The 22,294-nt window shown below is 32.1% G+C and overlaps 1 protein-coding gene across 1 annotated transcript in view; it reads right to left on the reverse strand.

The window, feature by feature from the left end:
• The window catches only part of LOC139503394 (putative ankyrin repeat protein RF_0381), a 35,638-nt gene extending 13,552 nt beyond the window's left edge, over positions 1–22,086 (reverse strand). The window contains exons 1-3 of the mRNA XM_071293169.1: positions 22,042–22,086; positions 20,589–20,687; positions 19,630–19,728 (exon numbers count right to left, since the gene is read on the reverse strand). Of these exons, the coding sequence (XP_071149270.1) occupies positions 19,630–19,728; positions 20,589–20,687; positions 22,042–22,086 (243 nt within the window). The remainder of the gene's footprint in view (positions 1–19,629; positions 19,729–20,588; positions 20,688–22,041) is intronic.
• Positions 22,087–22,294: the final 208 nt, after the last annotated feature.

The raw sequence follows: 22,294 nt of genomic DNA on the forward strand, positions 1-22,294 counted from the left end.
GATTTTCCATAATGTCTTCGCAAATATTTTAATGTTGAGAGAGCCAATGTTGCTTTGCTTAAGTATACCATGTATAAAAATGTGGCATGTATCAAAGGACACTTAGTGTTACTGATGGTATGTCAAGACAAAACTCTTCGTAACTATATGTAATGTATATGTGTTGATTTTGATATCATATGGCGACCATTTTGGAAAAAATCGCCATTTTGAAATTTAAACTTTGTCCATATATAGGTATTGTTGTACTAATGATTCAGGACTACTCGCATCCCAAATTTCAACATGTATAAGTGAAATTTCTGATTTTGATTTTTTATGGCGGCTATCTTACAAACAAACACGCCATATTGAAATTGCAAGATGTATTCATAGTCTATACTTTTTGAAACACCTCTCACTACTGTCACACAAAATTTGGATTTGAAACTGACCTCATATAAGTTATTTATGCATATTTTGATATTTTATGGCGGCCATTTTGAAAAAAAGCCGCCATATCAAAATTGCAATGTGGGTCCATAGCTAATATGTTTTGAAATACCTAGAACTACTACCATGCCAAATTTGGTTCTTTTATCCATCAAACCCACAATTTTTTCACCAATCAGCCGGAGTAATATATATGCGACGTCAAATAGTAAGTGACAGCGGCACATATGATTACGCGGCGTAATGCTTCCGCAATACTCGACATCCTAAACACGGCACCAATGTTAGGTTTTCAGTTCTAAAATTCGCGTTGCTTTACGGGTACGTTGAATACTACTGTATATTTTGATATTATCTTCAAATTCAAGCACTACCATAGTTACGATATTCTACATAAATACGTAGCGTCACATATATTTAAGCAGTTTGTTCCTGTAATCTGGGACATTTGAGCCCAAAACTTTACAGTGCACATGTATATAGTTATATTGGATCATTGGCGGATCCAGGGTGTCCGGGGGTTGGAACCCCCCTTTTTTGGCTGATCAATGTATATGCATGGGAGCATATAGCTATAACCCCTCCCTTTTCACTCTGGGTTTTGAACCCCCCCCCCTTTTTTAAAATGGCTGGATCCGCCCATGTGGATAAACAGTCATAACCAGTATCGTGTATAAATATATCAAAGAAATGTATTTTGGACTCGCCAGTATAACACTTTTTTTCACAAGTTGATTGATTGGAGATTTAGCAGCTATTATCTTGCCTAGTAATTTTCTCTTTGCCCGGTCCCATGTTTGCAATCAAACTAGTACACTTTTCAGTGTTTTGACCAGCTGAAGTCCGTCTACAGGTGAGGACTTTTTCGCAGTGTTGAAGACCCACAATTTGGTGGCCTTCAGTTTTCTTTTTTTTTTTACTCTTTGGGCGAGTTGTTGTCTCTTTGACACATTCCCTATGTCAGTCTCTATTTCACATTGACTTATACATCGACAAAAAAAGCTTAGCAAATGAGTTTTGTGTAGACCATCGCACTTCACCGTTACCACCATCGTACTTCGGCGTAGCTATCAACAATGACACCATTGAACTTCGGCGTGATCAAAAACGCACTTAAGGTGGATCGGCCCTTTAACAGTGCGCATATTTTAACGCATATTTCTTACGACGAGTGCCTTGGAAACGGTTGCCTTTCGGGGTATTCTCAAAAATAGCTTTGGCGACCTTGGAATGCGAGCGTTTATGAAAACACCCTTAACGATGTAAATAAGCGATGCAAAACGTTCTACAAAACAGAAAAAACGTACGGTCAGAAATATATAGTGCTTTATTTTTCACATAATAGTTTGAATATACACGATTTTCAAAGCATAACATTATAAAAAGGAAAATATAAATACTGACATGTACGACGTCGACGGTATCTGATGCGTTTGCTTCCAAACACACATTCTCATCATACACGTTCAGCCCTCAAGACCGTTCAAACTTTTTTTCATCAAACTACTGACATATTGATGTCTTTAAGATTTATATATGATTAAATTCTCCCTCGCCATGCTCGTCCGAATTTAAAACATTTCTTTGCTAAATCATTTGTATAATAAATAAAACAAGACTCTAGATATAGGTTTAGTTGCTCGCAGTAACTTCGATAATGTCGACACCGTCTGTCGATAATTCGGTATTAACACCACTAGATTTTGTCGGATAGCGTATATCTAGGTCTGGATCGGAGTTTGACATAACGTTCTCAGGAACCCAACCTTTTAAATCGCCAACGTATTTCACGTGCATATATTACCCGTATATATTTTTAATCAAAACAAGAACTCGTTATACAACTACTCTCACTAACTAGTTTTAAACTTATAAATAGTATAACTATAACACAGGGGAAACCCCACCTCTCGACGAACAGACATTTAAAAATATCTTGCTGATGACGCAATGTTTACCCGTAAGCATATGATAGCGATTATCGATATAAACAACTGCATGTTTACAATAATCGTACGGCTTCCAAAAACAAATAAAACCCGTATAGTATGCTTTGAAGTCACCGGGGTTTAATTTCAAGCTATCTTTTAGCGTTTTATAACATTTTGTTACTGTTATATTAATTATTTTTTTGACTTGAAAGATCTTTTGTTAGGATTTTATTCCCGAGAATGTGAAAAAAAATATTTAGAATTACAGGACTTCAAAAAAAGACAGTCAATTTGTAAATTAAGAATAAGCGCTCACTCTTTAAAAATTGAGACAGACAGATATTAAAAGAAAACATATAGAAAGATCTGAGCGTCTTTGTTCTAACATTTTCATTTAATCAAATAATGGGCACAAACATATCGAACAAATGTTCTCGTACCATAAGTCTATGAGTTTCCCGAACACTAGTCCTATATAAGACATCGGCGGCGTAAATGTGTTCTATTTAATATGATATTTTCCTATAACATATTTTGCTAACTGTTATTTTGTTAATTTGCAATTTTCTGCTGTAAAAAAGAGGAAATATCAGCTTGAAAACTTTAGTCCTGAAGAAAGTGTCATTAAAATAGACCAATGGATCCAGCAACACATTTCACTACATTGATTATTTATTTTACGCAGAAATAAAAGAACACTTCCATAGTTTTCTGTTTTTCACTTTTTCATGTAGATTAAAATTGACCAATCGTAACCGGGACGTGGAATTCCGACCTTATATCGATCTATGATATTATCCCTCAATACTGCATGCTTTGCGGAGGACAGCAAATTGTTCCGTTTGACATGCATGTCCATAGTTTTAATAAAGGACACACACCCGTAGTTACCGGGCAGTTTCAAACACTACTAAAAACTTGATTAATAAAAAAAATCTAATTACTAGGTTCAGGAAAAAGTTAGGATTGTAATTTTAAAAACTTGCCCAGTATACAGGGACGCTATATTACTAATTAGTCGATGATGTTGGCAAACTTTAAGTTCTGTCTTACTTTTTGACATGCGTTTTTAAAAGGGAAGCTAATAAAGAGAGTATCTGATTAAAGTGGGGTGTGTCATTGCGACCAAAAATACGAATGACAATTTATTTTGTAAACAATGGTTTGATCCACCTGATGCAAAGAAACGTAAAAACTTTATCGATATATGCATGATGATATAAACAGATGTTTTTTTATGACATTGACCTTTAAATTTGAACTTTTGTTGATAGTTGTCCATTGACAATCTTCTTATTTTCATATCGTATAGGGTTAACATAGACATATGCAAAATCTGAAAGATTTTCCGTTGCTTAGACAGAGTGTTCATACAGCTGGATGTATAAATACGAAGCCTCGTAGTATAAAAAGGGGGATTTTGCACATACCAAGCATACATTATCGAATCATTTTCTTATGGTAGTGCATATATCGAACTCCTCCTACTTTGCATAACTTTCATGAAACTTATCATTTAAATGTTTTCATCCGTATTATGCTTGAAATATTTTTCAGTGAAAGTTCAGTATGCACACATTAAATTGTTATTTATTATATGCAATACATACAAAAGAACATAATTTCTGGGCCTTTTATCATAGCTGCCTACGCCGTATCGATTTTTGTCATTGGTGAAGTCTGAACGGTGACCTATAGTTGTTATCATCTACGTAAATTTGTCTCTGGTGGAGAGTTTCCTCATAAAAATTATACCACATCTTCCTTTTTTATATGTATATTTCACACATCTCTCTAACCTTTGTAATTGAAAATACGGTATTAAATCAAATGCTTCGCTGAGTGCAGCCTGATACAACCGCAGATGACTAACCCCGAACAGTTTGGGCAAATTTGGACCCAATATTTAAGCTCGATAATATCTTAATTTGGATTGTGATCAAATTTTTGACATAATATAGGTTTCTGACACAAAAAAAAACGTGGTCAATGATCTTACATGTACAAATCTATCGCACAATATTGTTAGTGTCCAATTGAAGATATCGTCTTGAAACATTTAGAAAATTTGAAATTTTTATCCCCTTAAAACATTGTGAACGAAATCCCCCCCCCCCCCCCCCTCCCAAATCCCAGCCTTTCCTTAGTAGCACAATTCCAGAGAGATCCATACACTTAAACACAAATTATTGTCTGGAAACGAGAAAAATGCTTTTTTTTTGACCTTTTTCGGCTCAGAATTCCTACATGTTCGAGGCAATTAACCCCAAATTCAATCCCAGTCTTTCCTTTGTTATATGGAACATTGTGGTACAATTTCAGAGAAATCCATACACTTGCACACAAGCTATTGTCTGGAAACTTTAAAAATGCTGGTTTTTTGCCCCATAACCCCTAAAATGAATCCCAACTTTTTACTTGTGGTATTCAGAGCAATCAAAACAATTATACACAAGTTATTATCTTGAAACTTAAAAAATGCTTCTTTTGGGCCCCTTATTCCTAAACGGATTGGACTATCATCACCAAAATCAAACTCAACCTTCTTTTTGTAGTATTGAACCTTCTGAAAAATATTCTAAAAAATCTGTTCAGAACGATGACGACATCATACATGTACCATTATACGATCCTAGAATATTTGTTGCAGTCGTATGAAAAGAAAATGTGGTATGATTGCCAATGAGACAACTCTCCACATTAGATAAAAAATGACACAGAAATTAACAACCATAGGTCACAGTACAGATATACCCTGCAGTATATAGGCATATTTGTTGTTCATTCATTATTTTGTACATAAATTATGCGGTTAGTTTTCTTATTTTAATGGTTTTAAGTTGTTCATATGTCATTTTAAGGCCTTATATGTAGGATAGGTTTTATTCATTGTTGAAGGCTGTTTTGGAGACCTATAGTTATTTTTGTGTTATTTGGACTCTTGTGGATAGTCACATTTACAATCATATCACATCGTCGTATTCAATATTTCAATTTATACATTTAATAATCATTCCAATACACCAAATATAGCAGAACTATTGCTTACACTATGTAGCATACACACATGGCTTTCCTAGTGCATGTACATGTACTGTTAGTTTTAGCAAAAAAACACAAACTTTCAAAACTTGACTTTGACAATAAAATACATAATCAAGTAACTTCAACCTTGATCACTTATCTATGAATTTAAAATAAGGTTGAGATCTGTGTTGCAATCTCTCTCAATTTAAGTGATATCTAATTTTACAAAACAATATTTATCTAATGTTATGATCAGTCATCTGGATCTTTATGATACTGTTAATTCAGAAATTATTGTGATGTTTTAATTCATGCAAATAATGCGAAGGGGTTATTATCTCAATAATAAGAACGCGCATTCTGATAACTGAATATTAAAGATCTTTGTGCAGAATTATTGGTAATTACAATAATTGAACTAAACATTTAGTCTCATCGTGAAACATTGTAATAATTTCAGAATTTACTTTTATAGGTAAATAGGTTATCAGTTATCATGGTTATATGTAGCCTGGTTATTGAGACACAAGTTGTTTTCTTTGGTTGCTGTCTCATTATATCCAGAAAATATAACTTTCGAAATAGAAACAGAATAGCATCTGGATGGACAACAAATGCCAAATGGTGTAAAATAATTCAAGTGGCCATTTGGGTCAGAGGTTAAAGATGAAACAAAGCATGTGCATTTACCACAACTGCCACTTGGTATTATGATCTCCAATATTTCAAAATATATCATAAGCTGCCTTCTGTATTAAAGACAACTGCATATCATGAATCATGTTTTCAGAAAAATTCACAACAGGCAACTGAAAAAATAATTAAATTAAAACAGGTCTTTTAAAAAAAAATTGAAACATTTTTGATTTTTATTCCTTTTATCATATGAGATCAAATTTATAAGACATTTATTTACATTGTTAATTTCAATATACTAGTAAATATTGAAATGTATACATGTACAATCCTTCGCTGATCAGTTCTATATATATTTTTCCATTATTTCTATATATCAATATGCTTCTTCAGTGATTTTTTTTACAAGACTCAATAATCTGTATTCATAATTAGGACAGGTAGATAAAGTAGGACATTTTGTGATCTTGTATTTTTTTTATGGATTTTGCCAGCAGTAAAGCATACAGTCCCAAACTATAATTGATCTTTGGCTTCTTGAGAGCATGGATTCTGACAACACATGGCATATAGACACCAAGTGTAGATTGATTCCCATATGGATTCTGACAATGCATGTACTTTGATTATTCTATACATGGTGATGTAGTTCCAAATATTGTTGATCTTGGCTTCTAATGTTGTTATCAAGTTTCAGCAGTTTACATATAATTCCCAATTGCAAGACAAGATGATACTGGCTTCGGGTGTAAATTCTGCCAGACTCAGTACTTTGCCAATATTTTCCAAATAAAGTTGAACATTCCAGGATGTTTTACAAAATACAAAACTTGGAAGAGTGTTCAAAATGCAGTTGCGAATATAAGACCTCGGGCACTGTTTTTTTTTAATAACGAAATATACGTTTCGATCGAGGACAATATCGTTCATGATTCTTCTATATACTCTTGTTTATATTTACGGCTTACTTATATACAATTTTGAAATCTAAAATGTAAAAGTGCAACAACACTATCTACACACTTTAGACAAAGCAAGCAATGATTTTTTTATTCAGGAAAACATTTATTGTTTATTATTATTCCCCTCGGGCGCTTTATTTTCTTCCCCGGGCGCTTTTTTCTTTCCTCTGGGCGCTTTTTAGTAGGACCGTGTGTACAGACTTACCTGTGCAGTTTGGGTAGTTTTAAATGTTTTTAGATAAACAAAAGATTTAATTTATTTTGCATATCTGAAAGATATAATCTGGATCTAAAATAATTTTTCGTCCTATGCTTGAACTGGTATTTTGTTCATCATTTAGTGAATTGGAATTCTTTTATTAAAAAGAAAAATACCATACCCCTTCCTGCCTTTTGAAGTTCAATGATCAATTGTGGAGAGTCACATTTACAATCATATCACATCGTCGTATTCAATATTTCAATTTATACATTTAATAATCATTCCAATACACCAAATATAGCAGAACTATTGCTTACACTATGTAGCATACACACATGGCTTTCCTAGTGCATGTACATGTACTGTTAGTTTTAGCAAAACAACACAAACTTTCAAAACTTGACTTTGACAATAAAATACATAATCAAGTAACTTCAACCTTGATCACTTATCTATGAATTTAAAATAAAGTTGAGATCTGTGTTGCAATCTCTCTCAATTTAAGTGATATCTAATTTTACAAAACAATATTTATCTAATGTTATGATCAGTCATCTGGATCTTTATGATACTGTTAATTCAGAAATTATTGTGATGTTTTAATTCATGCAAATAATGCGAAGGGGTTATTATCTCAATAATAAGAACGCGCATTCTGATAACTGAATATTAAAGATCTTTGTGCAGAATTATTGGTAATTACAATAATTGAACTAAACATTTAGTCTCATCGTGAAACATTGTAATAATTTCAGAATTTACTTTTATAGGTAAATAGGTTATCAGTTATCATGGTTATATGTAGCCTGGTTATTGAGACACAAGTTGTTTTCTTTGGTTGCTGTCTCATTATATCCAGAAAATATAACTTTCGAAATAGAAACAGAATAGCATCTGGATGGACAACAAATGCCAAATGGTGTAAAATAATTCAAGTGGCCATTTGGGTCAGAGGTTAAAGATGAAACAAAGCATGTGCATTTACCACAACTGCCACTTGGTATTATGATCTCCAATATTTCAAAATATATCATAAGCTGCCTTCTGTATTAAAGACAACTGCATATCATGAATCATGTTTTCAGAAAAATTCACAACAGGCAACTGAAAAAATAATTAAATTAAAACAGGTCTTTTAAAAAAAAATTGAAACATTTTTGATTTTTATTCCTTTTATCATATGAGATCAAATTTATAAGACATTTATTTACATTGTTAATTTCAATATACTAGTAAATATTGAAATGTATACATGTACAATCCTTCGCTGATCAGTTCTATATATATTTTTCCATTATTTCTATATATCAATATGCTTCTTCAGTGATTTTTTTTACAAGACTCAATAATCTGTATTCATAATTAGGACAGGTAGATAAAGTAGGACATTTTGTGATCTTGTATTTTTTTTATGGATTTTGCCAGCAGTAAAGCATACAGTCCCAAACTATAATTGATCTTTGGCTTCTTGAGAGCATGGATTCTGACAACACATGGCATATAGACACCAAGTGTAGATTGATTCCCATATGGATTCTGACAATGCATGTACTTTGATTATTCTATACATGGTGATGTAGTTCCAAATATTGTTGATCTTGGCTTCTAATGTTGTTATCAAGTTTCAGCAGTTTACATATAATTCCCAATTGCAAGACAAGATGATACTGGCTTCGGGTGTAAATTCTGCCAGACTCAGTACTTTGCCAATATTTTCCAAATAAAGTTGAACATTCCAGGATGTTTTACAAAATACAAAACTTGGAAGAGTGTTCAAAATGCAGTTGCGAATATAAGACCTCGGGCACTGTTTTTTTTTAATAACGAAATATACGTTTTGATCGAGGACAATATCGTTCATGATTCTTCTATATACTCTTGTTTATATTTACGGCTTACTTATATACAATTTTGAAATCTAAAATGTAAAAGTGCAACAACACTATCTACACACTTTAGACAAAGCAAGCAATGATTTTTTTATTCAGGAAAACATTTATTGTTTATTATTATTCCCCTCGGGCGCTTTATTTTCTTCCCCGGGCGCTTTTTTCTTTCCTCTGGGCGCTTTTTAGTAGGACCGTGTGTACAGACTTACCTGTGCAGTTTGGGTAGTTTTAAATGTTTTTAGATAAACAAAAGATTTAATTTATTTTGCATATCTGAAAGATATAATCTGGATCTAAAATAATTTTTCGTCCTATGCTTGAACTGGTATTTTGTTCATCAATTAGTGAATTGGAATTCTTTTATTAAAAAGAAAAATACCATACCCCTTCCTGCCTTTTGAAGTTCAATGATCATTACCTAAACATTTTTCATCTGAACTTATTATTTTATTTTAGACAAAAACTATATGTTAATGTAACCTAGGACATGCATGATATATGTGCCACTGGACGTTAAGCAACCAACAACCAATCAATATATAGAACATTGTCTTGGTATAAAGCTGGCATTTAAGGTAACGCCTTCCTCATATTATAGATATAGGTGACCGATCCCCTCAAGTATTATTTTGGTGTTTTTTTTCATTTCATAATGAACGTGATAAAGTTCATGAAGAGCGCTGGAAAAATTATCGTCACCATCTTTCTGTTAAATGACATTATTATATATGTTTCCATAATGATATATAAAAAATGGTGTCGTATAAAATAGAAGGCATAGGCACAATATAACAGACATCGAAAACTATATTAGCATGTAAACTATGAACAACTATCAAAGTTAAAGGCTTATACGACTTTCTCGAATGATGACGACTATAACACAGAAGATGATGACGCCGTTGATGAAGCGTTTTCTAGAATGTACTCCATCCGCAACACTCAGACATAACATTTAAGTACAGCTATTTGTAAGATCCAGACAGGGGGTGGTTCATGTATGTCTCAGAACTGCTTTATTCTTTTATATAATATGCAGCTAAGATTGAAATAAAGTTTGCAAGCTTATTTTTTTTATTTTGCTGAACGGTTGCTATGGAAACATGCAGCCATTTTTTTGAGGAATTTATGATGAAATCAGGCATGAAAATTGGAAAATGTCAACTTATAATTAAGCATTATTTGAAGTTTATATTTCGATGTTGAGGTTGTGAATTTTTTTTTGATATAAGACTAAAATGGTATTCAAAAAGGTGCAAAAATCTGTATTTTGACATTTTCTGAAAAAGCTTAAATATTATATTTTAAATCATAAAAAAATGACATTGGGCATCTTAAAGTTCATACATTTAATTATTAATTATATACTCAACAGTTAGATAGTTAATTAACACTAGATCTGCTTTTGGTTACCATGGGAACAAAAAAGTTCAGATTTGATACACAACCATTATGTACCTTATAATATCTGTTTTGCAGCCCTGTAAATGGACTTCTTTCAACCATAATCAACAAGCAATTATATTTCTCTATATTTACAACTCGTCTCTCTTAATTCATGAAAGGATTATTTGGTTATTGTAATAACAAAATATGGCATAGATGGAGAGACATAGTTAATAATGTAGGACTACTGCATTTGGTGCATGGTTTCCTAAAAAATTGTATTCCTGGATTTTTCTCAATATCACAAAATTCAAATTTTATTTTGGTCTAGAATCGTAAAAGTGAACGGTACGTCTAAACACTGCTAAGGACTCCTTAGTGCACTCAAGACCTATACAATGCAACTAAGGACTAGAAAGATTGCTGTTATATGTATTATTTTTACATATTATGGTAGAGATAGATATTTAATGCAAAATTTCAAATTTTATAGAAAAATAATCATAAATAAATAAGATATTTTACATTATTTAGACTGTTCATTCCTCCTTTTCCCACTTTTTTATAAATCTGTAAGAAACGTTCAAATTTCATGTTGGAAAAGGAGGAATACTTATGTAAAATAAAGGCAACAGTAGTATACCGCTGTTCAAAACTCATAAATCCATGGACAAATAACAAAATCGGGGAAACAAACTAAAACCGAGGGAAAATCATTAAATATAAGAGGAGAACAACGAAATAACACTAAAATGTAACACACATAGACAAAATCCCACGAGAATAACAAATATAACATATATACATAACATCAAAACCAAATACTGTGGATTCATTTATTTTCGTGGGTATCAATTTTCGTGGATAGAGAAAAAAAGACGTTTCGTGGTATACGTAAATTCGTGGATCGCTAATTACAAAAAAAAATTCAGATACGTAATTTGTGGATTTCTTTTTGATTCAGGAGATCATATAACCTCCTTGGTTTGGTCAATAATGAAACAAACAAAAAAGAAGGAATTCATTGAAAAAGTTTTGAATTGTCAAAATCCTCCCTTGGTCATTCTAGGTTAAAGTGTTCATTGATAACTTCTATTACAATAATGGACAGAGACAACTAATTATTTGTTTGTTTTACAATTTATAAATTCTTTTCGGAATTCTATAAGGCATTCAAAACTTTATGATTGAAAGCTCATTTCCCTAATCACGATATAATAAACAGTCATATAAGTATAAGGTGTGAAAATAAATGTTCCTGTCATAAACAATATTACCTACGGGCAATATTCCCGTACTTAATCCTATTGATTTTAAATCACTAGTAACCAAACTATGACACGGTAATTAACAACTTGCAGTTATTTTCCATGAACAGTGTTAATCAATTTTAGAAAGTAAATTATCACTGATATTCGATATATTTATTATTGATTTAATTAAAATATTTGTATTTTCTTTCAATAAAAAACACGTGTTATGTTACAATGTTTATCGCTAGTCAACACTATACTAGAACTGCATAACATAACCGGAAATAAACATCCGACTCCATACACATTTCTCGGGATTATTCTTCGTTGAATTCTTAAATTCGTGGTTCGCTGTGACCCACGAAACCCACGAAAATTGGTATACCACGAATAAAAATGAATCCACAGTACATGGATTTGGGATATACAAGTACCGTGACACGTCTTATCGCAATGTGAATTTACACTAAAAAATAAGAGAAAACAAACGACACAGCGTTATAATGTAATACACACAGAAACGAACTATAATATAACAATGGCCATATTCCTGACTTGGTACAGGGCATTTTTAAAGGAAAAATGGTGGGTTGAACCTGGTTTTGTGGCATGCCAAACCTCCCCTTTTATAGCCATGTGAAATATAACATTAAGATGACAACTCAACACTACAGGACTACAATATAAATAAATTGGAGAATACAATTGACAAAGAAACACACGAACAACAGCCAACAAAAGGCAGCAAGTTGAAAATTTAAATACGCCAGAAGTGCATGTTATCCACACAAGATCTACTAGTGATGCCTAGATACAAAAGTTTGAAAGCCGAAACAAGCACAAAGTCGAACAGCATCGAGGACCAAAAGATAAAAAAAAGGTGTGCCAAAAACGGCCAGGGTTTTCTGTTAGTTACCAGAACATCCTTATCATTTAGAATAATTTATACTTTTGCAAACAGTAAATTTATAAAATTAATAAACAAAGGCTGTACATGATAGAACTGAAATATTAACTAATTACAGGAAACAACTGAAATACATTACATAACCAGACATTTGCAACACAGTATGTAGACACATCCGAATATGTATAAACCTCAACGCCAAGTGACGTCAAATGTGAAATTGTAAAAAATGACAAAAAATGATGACGTCATTTGAATTTGTAAAACAAAGGATTAAACTTAATCAACTTTTAATTGGCCAATGTTTTTTTTGGGGATAGGAAATAGGTTATTTTTGTATATGTTTGAATTGTGTGTTTTTAATTCAAATTAAAATGAAAGAAATGGAATAAAATTGAGAATGGCAATTCTGAATAAGTGAAAGAGAAAAAAACGCGACCATATAGCATAAAACAATCGAAATAAAGAAATGTAGCAAATTATCTTATATTTCTTTTATAACTCAAATTCCCAAGTGAAGTCACACAAGCATTATAATATGAAACAAAAAATATAAGTAAACAGCACTAAAACAAATCACACATTGTAGCACACACATCAGAAATCAACCGTATATTAGTCTATTAAAGTTTATTAATATATTCAACGTGAATAAGGTGAGTGGCTGCATTGCCACACTGAACTGTTGTTTCTTGGTGGGGTATTAATGCTGCATAGTGAATCATGGTTGAGGCCTAGATTCCTCATGTTTCAGTAGTTTTATTTGTTTAAAATGTTTGGTCGCGGGTGCTGGAATGTGTCGTCGACTTGCTTTGCCATCCTTTCAGATGATGTGTAGTCTCAGTCCCAGTATTGTGTAATGATCCCATCAGTATTTTGTTTCATAATCAGTTAAGGGCATGCAGTCTAATTAGTTGCGTAATTTTTCTATTTGTTGTTTTGGCTTTAAATTAGCTTTCAGTAACTGCAAATACTCTCAGATATGTACTAAGTGTCTTTTGTTGTTGGTATGTACAAGTAAACGGCCATGTCCACTTTATGTTTATGTTTTACGGGGAGGATTGGATTCCCACTTACATGTTTCAACTTGCCACATTCTGTATGTATGTGCATTTCCCAAGCCAGGAGCCTCTATACACAAAGATTTATTCAAATAGAAAACTCTCTAAAATCAGTTTTTCTCACACTAATACTCATTTATCAGAATTATAGCCTTAAAGAAATCACTGTGTATACTCTAAGTTTTTTTTTGACTGAACATTTTATACCCCCTCCCCTGTTTCAATTTTTAAAAGAATTTGAAAACAAGACTTTAATTATTGCCAGCTTACCCTATTTGCATATTTTCTAATATAAAATGCCTAAAACCTGCTTAAAACTAATTTGATATTGAAAGCATATCAGAATACTATAAATGTAATGTTTAGCAGTCAATCATTTCAACATTCGAGATAATATAAAGTATCCAATCCTGCCTCTGTCTCCGGTCCACATTTTACTGTATGCCTATGTGTCAATTAAAGTTCACATTTTTTACCTCTTATGGTCAATTTAGAATTCTTGTCACAACAGTATCATCTGTAACCATATATCTGACACAATTTACCTAATAAATATACTAGAAGTGTTCAAACAAAGCCATATTTGCAATAGTTGTATGTATGCAGATACCAGTCTGAGATATAAATTCACTTAAAATGTTATAGAGATGACTACTAACATCAGATTTTTGCATATGTTCCAAGCATAGTTATTGTTTTCTATATCAGGAACTTAAAAAACAAAAAATCATAGCATTTACAAGTCAAATTATTTGTTTTATGACCCAGGGGGTAGGCAATTTTCCATGTTTTTTGCCCCAAGGGCCTCAAATTTTTAAGTTATTCTGCTGTTTTTAGCAATTTGGAATATTTAGTACATATTCAGGATAGAACACACTATTGTTAGTTTGGTTGAGATATTTTTGTATTTCTAGCTTGTATTATTTTATGCCGTGGTGACAAAAAAGCAGATTTAGGTGCTACGGCTTACTTTTGGGTGATCGACAGGACACAAACACTCCATAAATAGTATTCAGGAAGGATCGATGAGTTTCAATGACTGCAAAGAGTAAATGTAAGCACTTGCTAACAATTTAACTTACATATATGCAAATATTATGAATACATTTTGTATTCAGGACTTTAAGTAAACTATGCATACTGCAAACTGTGAATTTATGCTGAGTCATCATATCTAAGGCCCAGGATTCTACCAATCTTCATGAAATATTTATAAATCTTCATATTTGAGTTAAATTCTTAAAAATCTGTGAGATAAGCAAATTTGGTAAAATTCTGAATGTTCTCTTTTTTTCACCCTATATAGGTTGCATTTCTGTAAATATTGACAATGCAATTTTCCATAGGAACTCCTCTTACGGCTAAAACTGTACCACTTTTACTATGAAGTTTTGAAAAAAATCAACGTTTATATGCCTTGAACTTTTCAGAGTTTAAATAAACACTAATTTTCTCAACTACACCTTCCTCGAATGAACGGTTACCACAGATTTCAATGTAAATAATATGCACGTGTATATTTACTGGTAACCTTCCAAAGTTATGTCTCTATGAGATGGAACACAGAGAGCATAACTGGAAACCAGTATGTAAACAAAATTAATTTTCTATGAATATTCTTAATCTCCCCAAAAGAGGCGTGGTTAGAGAAACAGCTGTATTCACAAAGTGCAACCTGTAATACAGTGGTTGTCATTTGTTGTGTTACATAACTAAAATATTTGTTACATTGATTTTTTTGTTCATTTGTGATTTCGGGGCCCTTTGTAGCTGACTGTGCAGTATTGGCTTTGCTCATTGATGAAGGCCGTACAGTGCCATATAGCAGTATGGAACCTAAATCCCTGTTCGTTGTGCTTTTCTCCAGATACTATGTGTGTACTGGAAACAATAGTTTCCAAACTCGATGTTTTTTTAATCATATATCACATACTTCTGTTTATCTGACTTATTCTTTATTTTAAGGTATGCTTTGAAGAAGAAAACAAAAAACAGTTTGCAAATGAACAGTGTATCAAATTTTTATTAAAGTAATATACTTCAACAGTGTATCAACTATATTTTCTTTTAAAAAATACAAGTAAATCTTAGGTGAATTTTTAATTAACCTTGATTGTTATAAAAACAATTAATAATTAATCAAAACAACTATTGAAGGAATAGTGATTTTTAAAAGTAGGAATAGGAGAAAGACACCATTTAGACACGTGCCTGTTTTTCTTTGATATACCGATTGACACGTGCCAAATAACATAACTATGATAACAAGAGTTACTGATTAAACAATCATGATCTTTTTATTTTAAGTATTTTGTTTCAGCTTAAGTTTGATATCTGTTTACAAAGCCTTCATATGGTACTATGTGATATGTGCTTTACTCACTGTTGAAGGCCGTAGGGTGACTTATGGTTATTTATTTCAGTTTCAATTCGTTTCTTGTGACGATTTGTCTCATATCATAAGTTTCACCATCGTCCGTCAGTACTGTAGTTGTCACGAAGTTGGTTTCCATTTTCTGATGTTAGTTTGCCTCAACAAAATGTTATGAAACATATACACAATGCTTATTACCACAAAACAGAGATCAAGTTTGAATTTTGTTGGCGTCACTTTAACTGTTCCCGAATTATGCCCCTTTTGCGTTACTTTTCTTTGTTTGATACTTTAAAAATTGTTAAGACCGAGTACCTGATCAGTTTAGAACAGTATAGTTTACCTTAAATGACCTGGTTAACTGAAGAAATTTCTAAAAGTGACCAATTGATCTTTAAGGAAAACCTTTCTGGAGCCCTTTTTTTCTGTCATACATACCATATAATATTTTTCGACTTTCATGTATTTAATTTTTTATTATTTCTGTTGATATAAAAACAGAAGATGTGGTATACTTCCCAATGAGACAACTCTTCACAAGAGACCAAAATGACACAGAAATAAACAACTATAGGTTATCTATCATACGGCCTTCAATATTAGGCATAGCCCATGCCGCATAGTCAGCTGTAAAAGGTTCCGAAATGACAATGTGAATCAATTCAAACAAGAAAATCTAGCGGCCTTATTTATTACAAAAAGTGTACGAAACACAAATATGTAACACATAAACAGACGACAACCACTGAATGACAGGCTCCTTACTTGGGACAGGCACATACATAGAGAATGTGGCGGGGTTAGATATGTTAGCAGGATCCCAACTATATACAAATTAATCCTCAAGTTAATCTTTATATAGATAAATTAGTAATGATTAAGAATTTGACATATTGTGTAGACACCTATAACTACTAGTATTGTTGAAATCTTTATGTTGCCTGCTAAATGTCATTAAGTGTTTCATTCGTTTGAATGCTGTGTAATGGACGTATAACCTACATCTCCTACAGTTTTAGTTCTATGTTGGTGTACTTTCAAAAAGGTGTATGAAAAATTATAACTGAATATAAATGTAATGCTTTTCCTCCCCTAAGTAATATGCTTAGAGAAAGATGAACCAATGAGAAATGTACCTCAATTTAGAAAGTTAAATAAACAGAAAAAAATGTTTCACTTTCCAATCTTAAACTCTCCCTATTTTTTCCATTTTTCGTTCAATAAATTGTTTATATTTATGGACGGGAGCTCACTTTTAATTTGTATACGTTTTAAATCAAGGATAAATGTGATTTTATTCATAAAAGGGGGGGGATATTCCAGTTTTCAGACAATGCTTTGAGCAGTTATGAAACTTTGGTGACGAGTTTATATCTATTAACATAACTTCCCTTTAGTTTTTCATGAATTTGTGATATGACATTGAGAAGTTATTAAACTTTTATTATTCTTTGAAAAAGCGACGGGTGTAACATGCCTCTTGGCGCAGCTGTTTATTTTTGTTTTTTGGAATTACACCCCTTTCAAAGTCTATGATCAGTTAAGAGTACATTTGAACTTTGCAGTATATCTGAGGTAGTTAATGTACACCTTAGCTGTGCATTATCCTGATCTGTGAAAGATTCAAACAAAAACTACCCAACCTCCACTCCTCCCCCAAAATGCAACAGGGTATATATTTAAATTTGTTAAGTCTTTTCAATGAGCAAAGACAGTCATGACAGTACTGAGAGTGAAACAAAGCAAAGCATGCAGTTATATTTCCATTAGAAACATGAACATTATTAACATAATTATATGTAATTCTGTACATAAACTATATTACATATCATTTGATTGTCTGTTATGGGTGATATTTGTTACCATGGCAACTGTTGTATTAATACTTAGTTTAGAGCTTATATATGCTTCAATGCATGTATTTTCATAAAGGTTTGGAAACAATTGAGAACATTGAAATCCCTAGACTGCAGAATTCAACAAATAATAACTATTTTTCCAAGGGGAAAATACTAACATTGTGATCAAATTTAAGAGAGCCCCACGCAATGTTTTATTCATTGTGATCAGGTAGTATTCAAACTTTGTTACTATAATGCTAGCTTTGTTTTACATATTTTCAATTTTAGGAAGAACACACGAGAAAATTTGATAATTTCACAGTACTTGATGATTCAGATTCAGATTATTTTTTTTTGTATTTTATAACAAAAAATCTAAAAGTCGGGGTTGAACTGCAATACTAACTAAGCTCTGAAGCTAAAACCAAGTTATATCGACGTTATACATGTATATGAAATTTCTGAAAATAAAATTGATTCTATTCATAATCATGATTCTATTCGCAATCAGGCTCTCCGAATCTACATGTATGATTTTTTTTAAAATAAACCTACCCCCCTTTTATTAAACCTTCGGTTCTAACCCCAATGTTTCATTACATATTACATTTGTTGAACATTCTGAAAAGAACAGACTAGACTGTGAGTGAAGCACAGCATGCAGTCATATTCCAATTTGAATATAAACACCGTCTATATATAATATATGTATTTTTTTACATAAGTTTCTATTGATACATTTTAAAATAGATGTTGCTATGAGTAATATGTATTTCCATGGTAACTATTGAAGTCAGCAACTATAACGATGGTAATTTAGAGTAAGATTATGCTAAAATGTATTTTTTTTATTAGTTATGAAACAATTCAGTACATTTAAGCTCTAAAACTGCAATATTATATTCCAAGGAAAAAAAATCAGTTGCTATGGTGATAAAACTAAAGAAAGTCCCAATATTTTTTCTATTTAATTTGGTAAAGTGGTATCCAAACTTCATAACTAAAGTGCTAACTATGCTATACACAGTTGCCCTTGTCTGAAAAACACCACAGACAATTTGATAATTTCGCAAAAATCCCAAATTCAAAAAAGTTGAAAATATGCAGTTTTTGGCAAAAATTTTCAAAACATTTACAAATTTGGTTTACATGCAATCTTAACTAAAATGATGCTTAAACCAAGATGTATCAATGTTGCATATGAAAATTAATGAAAAATGCTTGATTCTATTCATATTCAGGCACTGAATTGTAGTGATTTAGCTAATTTTTAAAAGATTTTACTATGCTTCACAACCAAAAAATAGAGTGTCCGTTACCATGGCAACTACTCGTATTTTCCAACTCATATTTTTTTTAGCAGTATTCAGTTACTGCTTCTTCTATGCAATTTATAGATCAAATCCGAAACCCTCATAAATCACATGTATATGGCACCCTGCCTGGTTCTTGTAAAGAGCAATGGAGGCGTCAAACGGTGTAACGTGTGTTTGTATATGACAAAATAGATGCTCACAATATAGCTCAATTAATTTTGTCAAAGTATATATGGTGCAGTTAATAAGTAGTAAGAAAATACAGAACTCTAAATTAATATAAAAAGGGTGAGGTCAATTCAATTTGAAGAATTCAAATGTTATACTATGTTAACAAACATTGTTATTTGTCGTTACATATATAAACATTTAGTACATAGTTTTGTGTCGGTTTTGTTGATCATTTACTAACCTCGTTCCGTGCATTTAAATCAATACCAGCATCAATAAGCAACATGGTGATTTCCGGGTTTCTTTCTCGTGCAGCATCGTGAAGTGCAGTTTTACCATTCTATACATAATGACATACAATAGTTTTAACAAATCAGGGAATTATAACGATAGCAGATTATGTCAAATAAGAGATTAAAACAACACCGTGTCAATAAAATGTTATTAAAAAAAATAACTGCAAAAAAACTCATTATCATTTAAACGAATGTGTACGTGTTTGTGTATTATTTTACATGTTTTAGTTAACGATTCACGTGAGTGAAAATTAACTATGTTAATAGCGGTGTCATTGTCACCGTCATCTTGTTCAAATTGGTTACGAAAAGATGTTCGGTCGACGTTGACTATCGAAACATAACCAACGTCATTATGTAGTTTTGTTGCTCACTCTATGCAATCCTGTTTTCTGTTATTCTATGTAAACCATATCAAATGTTATGTTAAATTATAAAAAACAGTGCAGTTTCAGTAGTTTCGAATACTTATATCAGTGTGCTCTCATATAATTTGTATTTGGTTTAAATTTTCAGTACATGTCAGTTGAATATTATTTATGTTTTGTTTTTGTGGTATGTTATTATCTCATCACATTTAAATTGTCGTTGATTGTAAGCTTCACCACTAGAACTGTTACAATTTGCCCTTGTGTTTTCTCGATATATTGTTACCACAACCTTAGGAAATTTTGTTTAAGTCAACTAACTTTTCCAATATTCTGCAATTTACAATGTTTGTTATGGAAGATTCTAATTTGTCGCTTTTCACTAATTGTGCAACCTTACTTTACTAAAGAGTATCTACACACATACTATAAAGCTAATTGCGTCTAGTTTGACATCACGCATGATGCAGTAAATGAATGTTTTGGTATTGCCGATAATTCAATATGATTGTAAGTTTAACTTATAATCCACTGACCCGTGTCTTTATATTGAGATCAATGCCACCATCAATCAGCAACTTGGCGATATCTGTATTTCCGTGATTTACAGCAACGTGAAGTGCAGTGTTATCAAACTGGATAAAAAAACAAAATAACTATATATTAACATAATATGAAATAAAACAGGAAGCAATCTATTGGACTAAAGAAAGTAAACCAGCATAGACTGGCACTTTGCGTAAAGTCAAACTGGTACCCGATATCAGAGTTTTATACGAATTTGTCATTAGTTAATATTGCATGGTGCATGGATGCATTTAAGCTTTATGAATATACATAGATTGATTATTGTGTAGGGATCAGCTAAAGCCTGACTACAGCTGCGAAGTTTTTCTCGCTGTGTTGAGGACTCGATGGTGACATTGATATTTTTATTTCACAGTACAGTATAAAAGGAGATTTGGTTTGATTGACATCGAGACCCCTATCCACCTACGTTTAAATGAAGTGGATGCAAACATTTATAAGAAATCGTAGGGCTTTCAACAATGAAAGCAAACCAAAAGGCACGTGGCGGGGTTAAACGTATGTATATGCTCTCAAATTTCCCTAAACATGGGACAGTTGTTAAACAGCACAACATATGAACATACTATACTAATAAATTCAAAAAGGCTTCAATCATCAGATTGGAGAAAAACACCAAACAAAAATATATAACTGACGTGTTGTTGATGCATCTTTTGTCTCTGTTAACCAAAAAAAAAAAACCACATATTACGAATACACGAATAGCTCATCTATGAATACAAACGTATTGATGAAAAAGCAACAGTATTTATATTCAAAATGTTAAGTCCGACATATAATGCTTCAAATTTCTTTTTTTGCGCCAATTGTTGAAGCTATAATTCCTACCTGTACAATCGTAATAACACTACATATTGCTGTTCGTTGTGGGTTTTTTTTCAAAACAATGCTAAAGTATGCTTCCTTAATGATGTATAAAAATATAGGGTCTTATAAAATAGAAGGAATAGGCACAATATAACAGGCATAGAAAACTATATTAGCATGTGAACTATGAACATCTATCAAAGCTAAAGGCATATACGACTTTCCCGAATGATGAGGACTATAACACAGAAGATGATGACGCCGTCGATGAAGCGTATTTTAGAATGTCCTCCATCCGCAATACTCAGACATAACATTTAACAAACATGGACGCGTACATAGGTGTAACGTGTGGTTGTATATGGCAAAATAGACGCCCACAAAATAGTGGGATTAATTTTGTTCATGTAGATATGGTTCAGGTAAGAGGTATTAATAAAATACAGAACTCTAAATTAAGTATAAAATGGAGGTAGTCCATAACATTTGAAGACATCAAAAGTTATACTTAGTTAACAAACATTGCTATTTAACGTTGCACATATAAGCACGTATTATGTTGTGTTTTGGTTTTGTTTATTATTTACTAACCTTGTCCTGTGCATTGATATTAATACCAGCATCAATAAGCAACATGGTGATTTTCGTGTTTCTTTTTTGTGTAGCATTGTGAAGTGCAATTTTACCATTTTGTACATAATTACAAAGAACAGTTTAAACATATCAGTGAATGATAACGATAGCAAATTCTAATGCAACAACGTTTGTAACGTTTATTTTGATTGGATAACGTCACTTATTCACATGGCATCAATTGACAATTGATGCTATCGGACGTACGCGC

Source organism: Mytilus edulis, chromosome 14, assembly GCF_963676685.1.
Source record: "Mytilus edulis chromosome 14, xbMytEdul2.2, whole genome shotgun sequence".
Taxonomy (NCBI): Eukaryota; Metazoa; Mollusca; class Bivalvia; order Mytilida; family Mytilidae; genus Mytilus; species Mytilus edulis.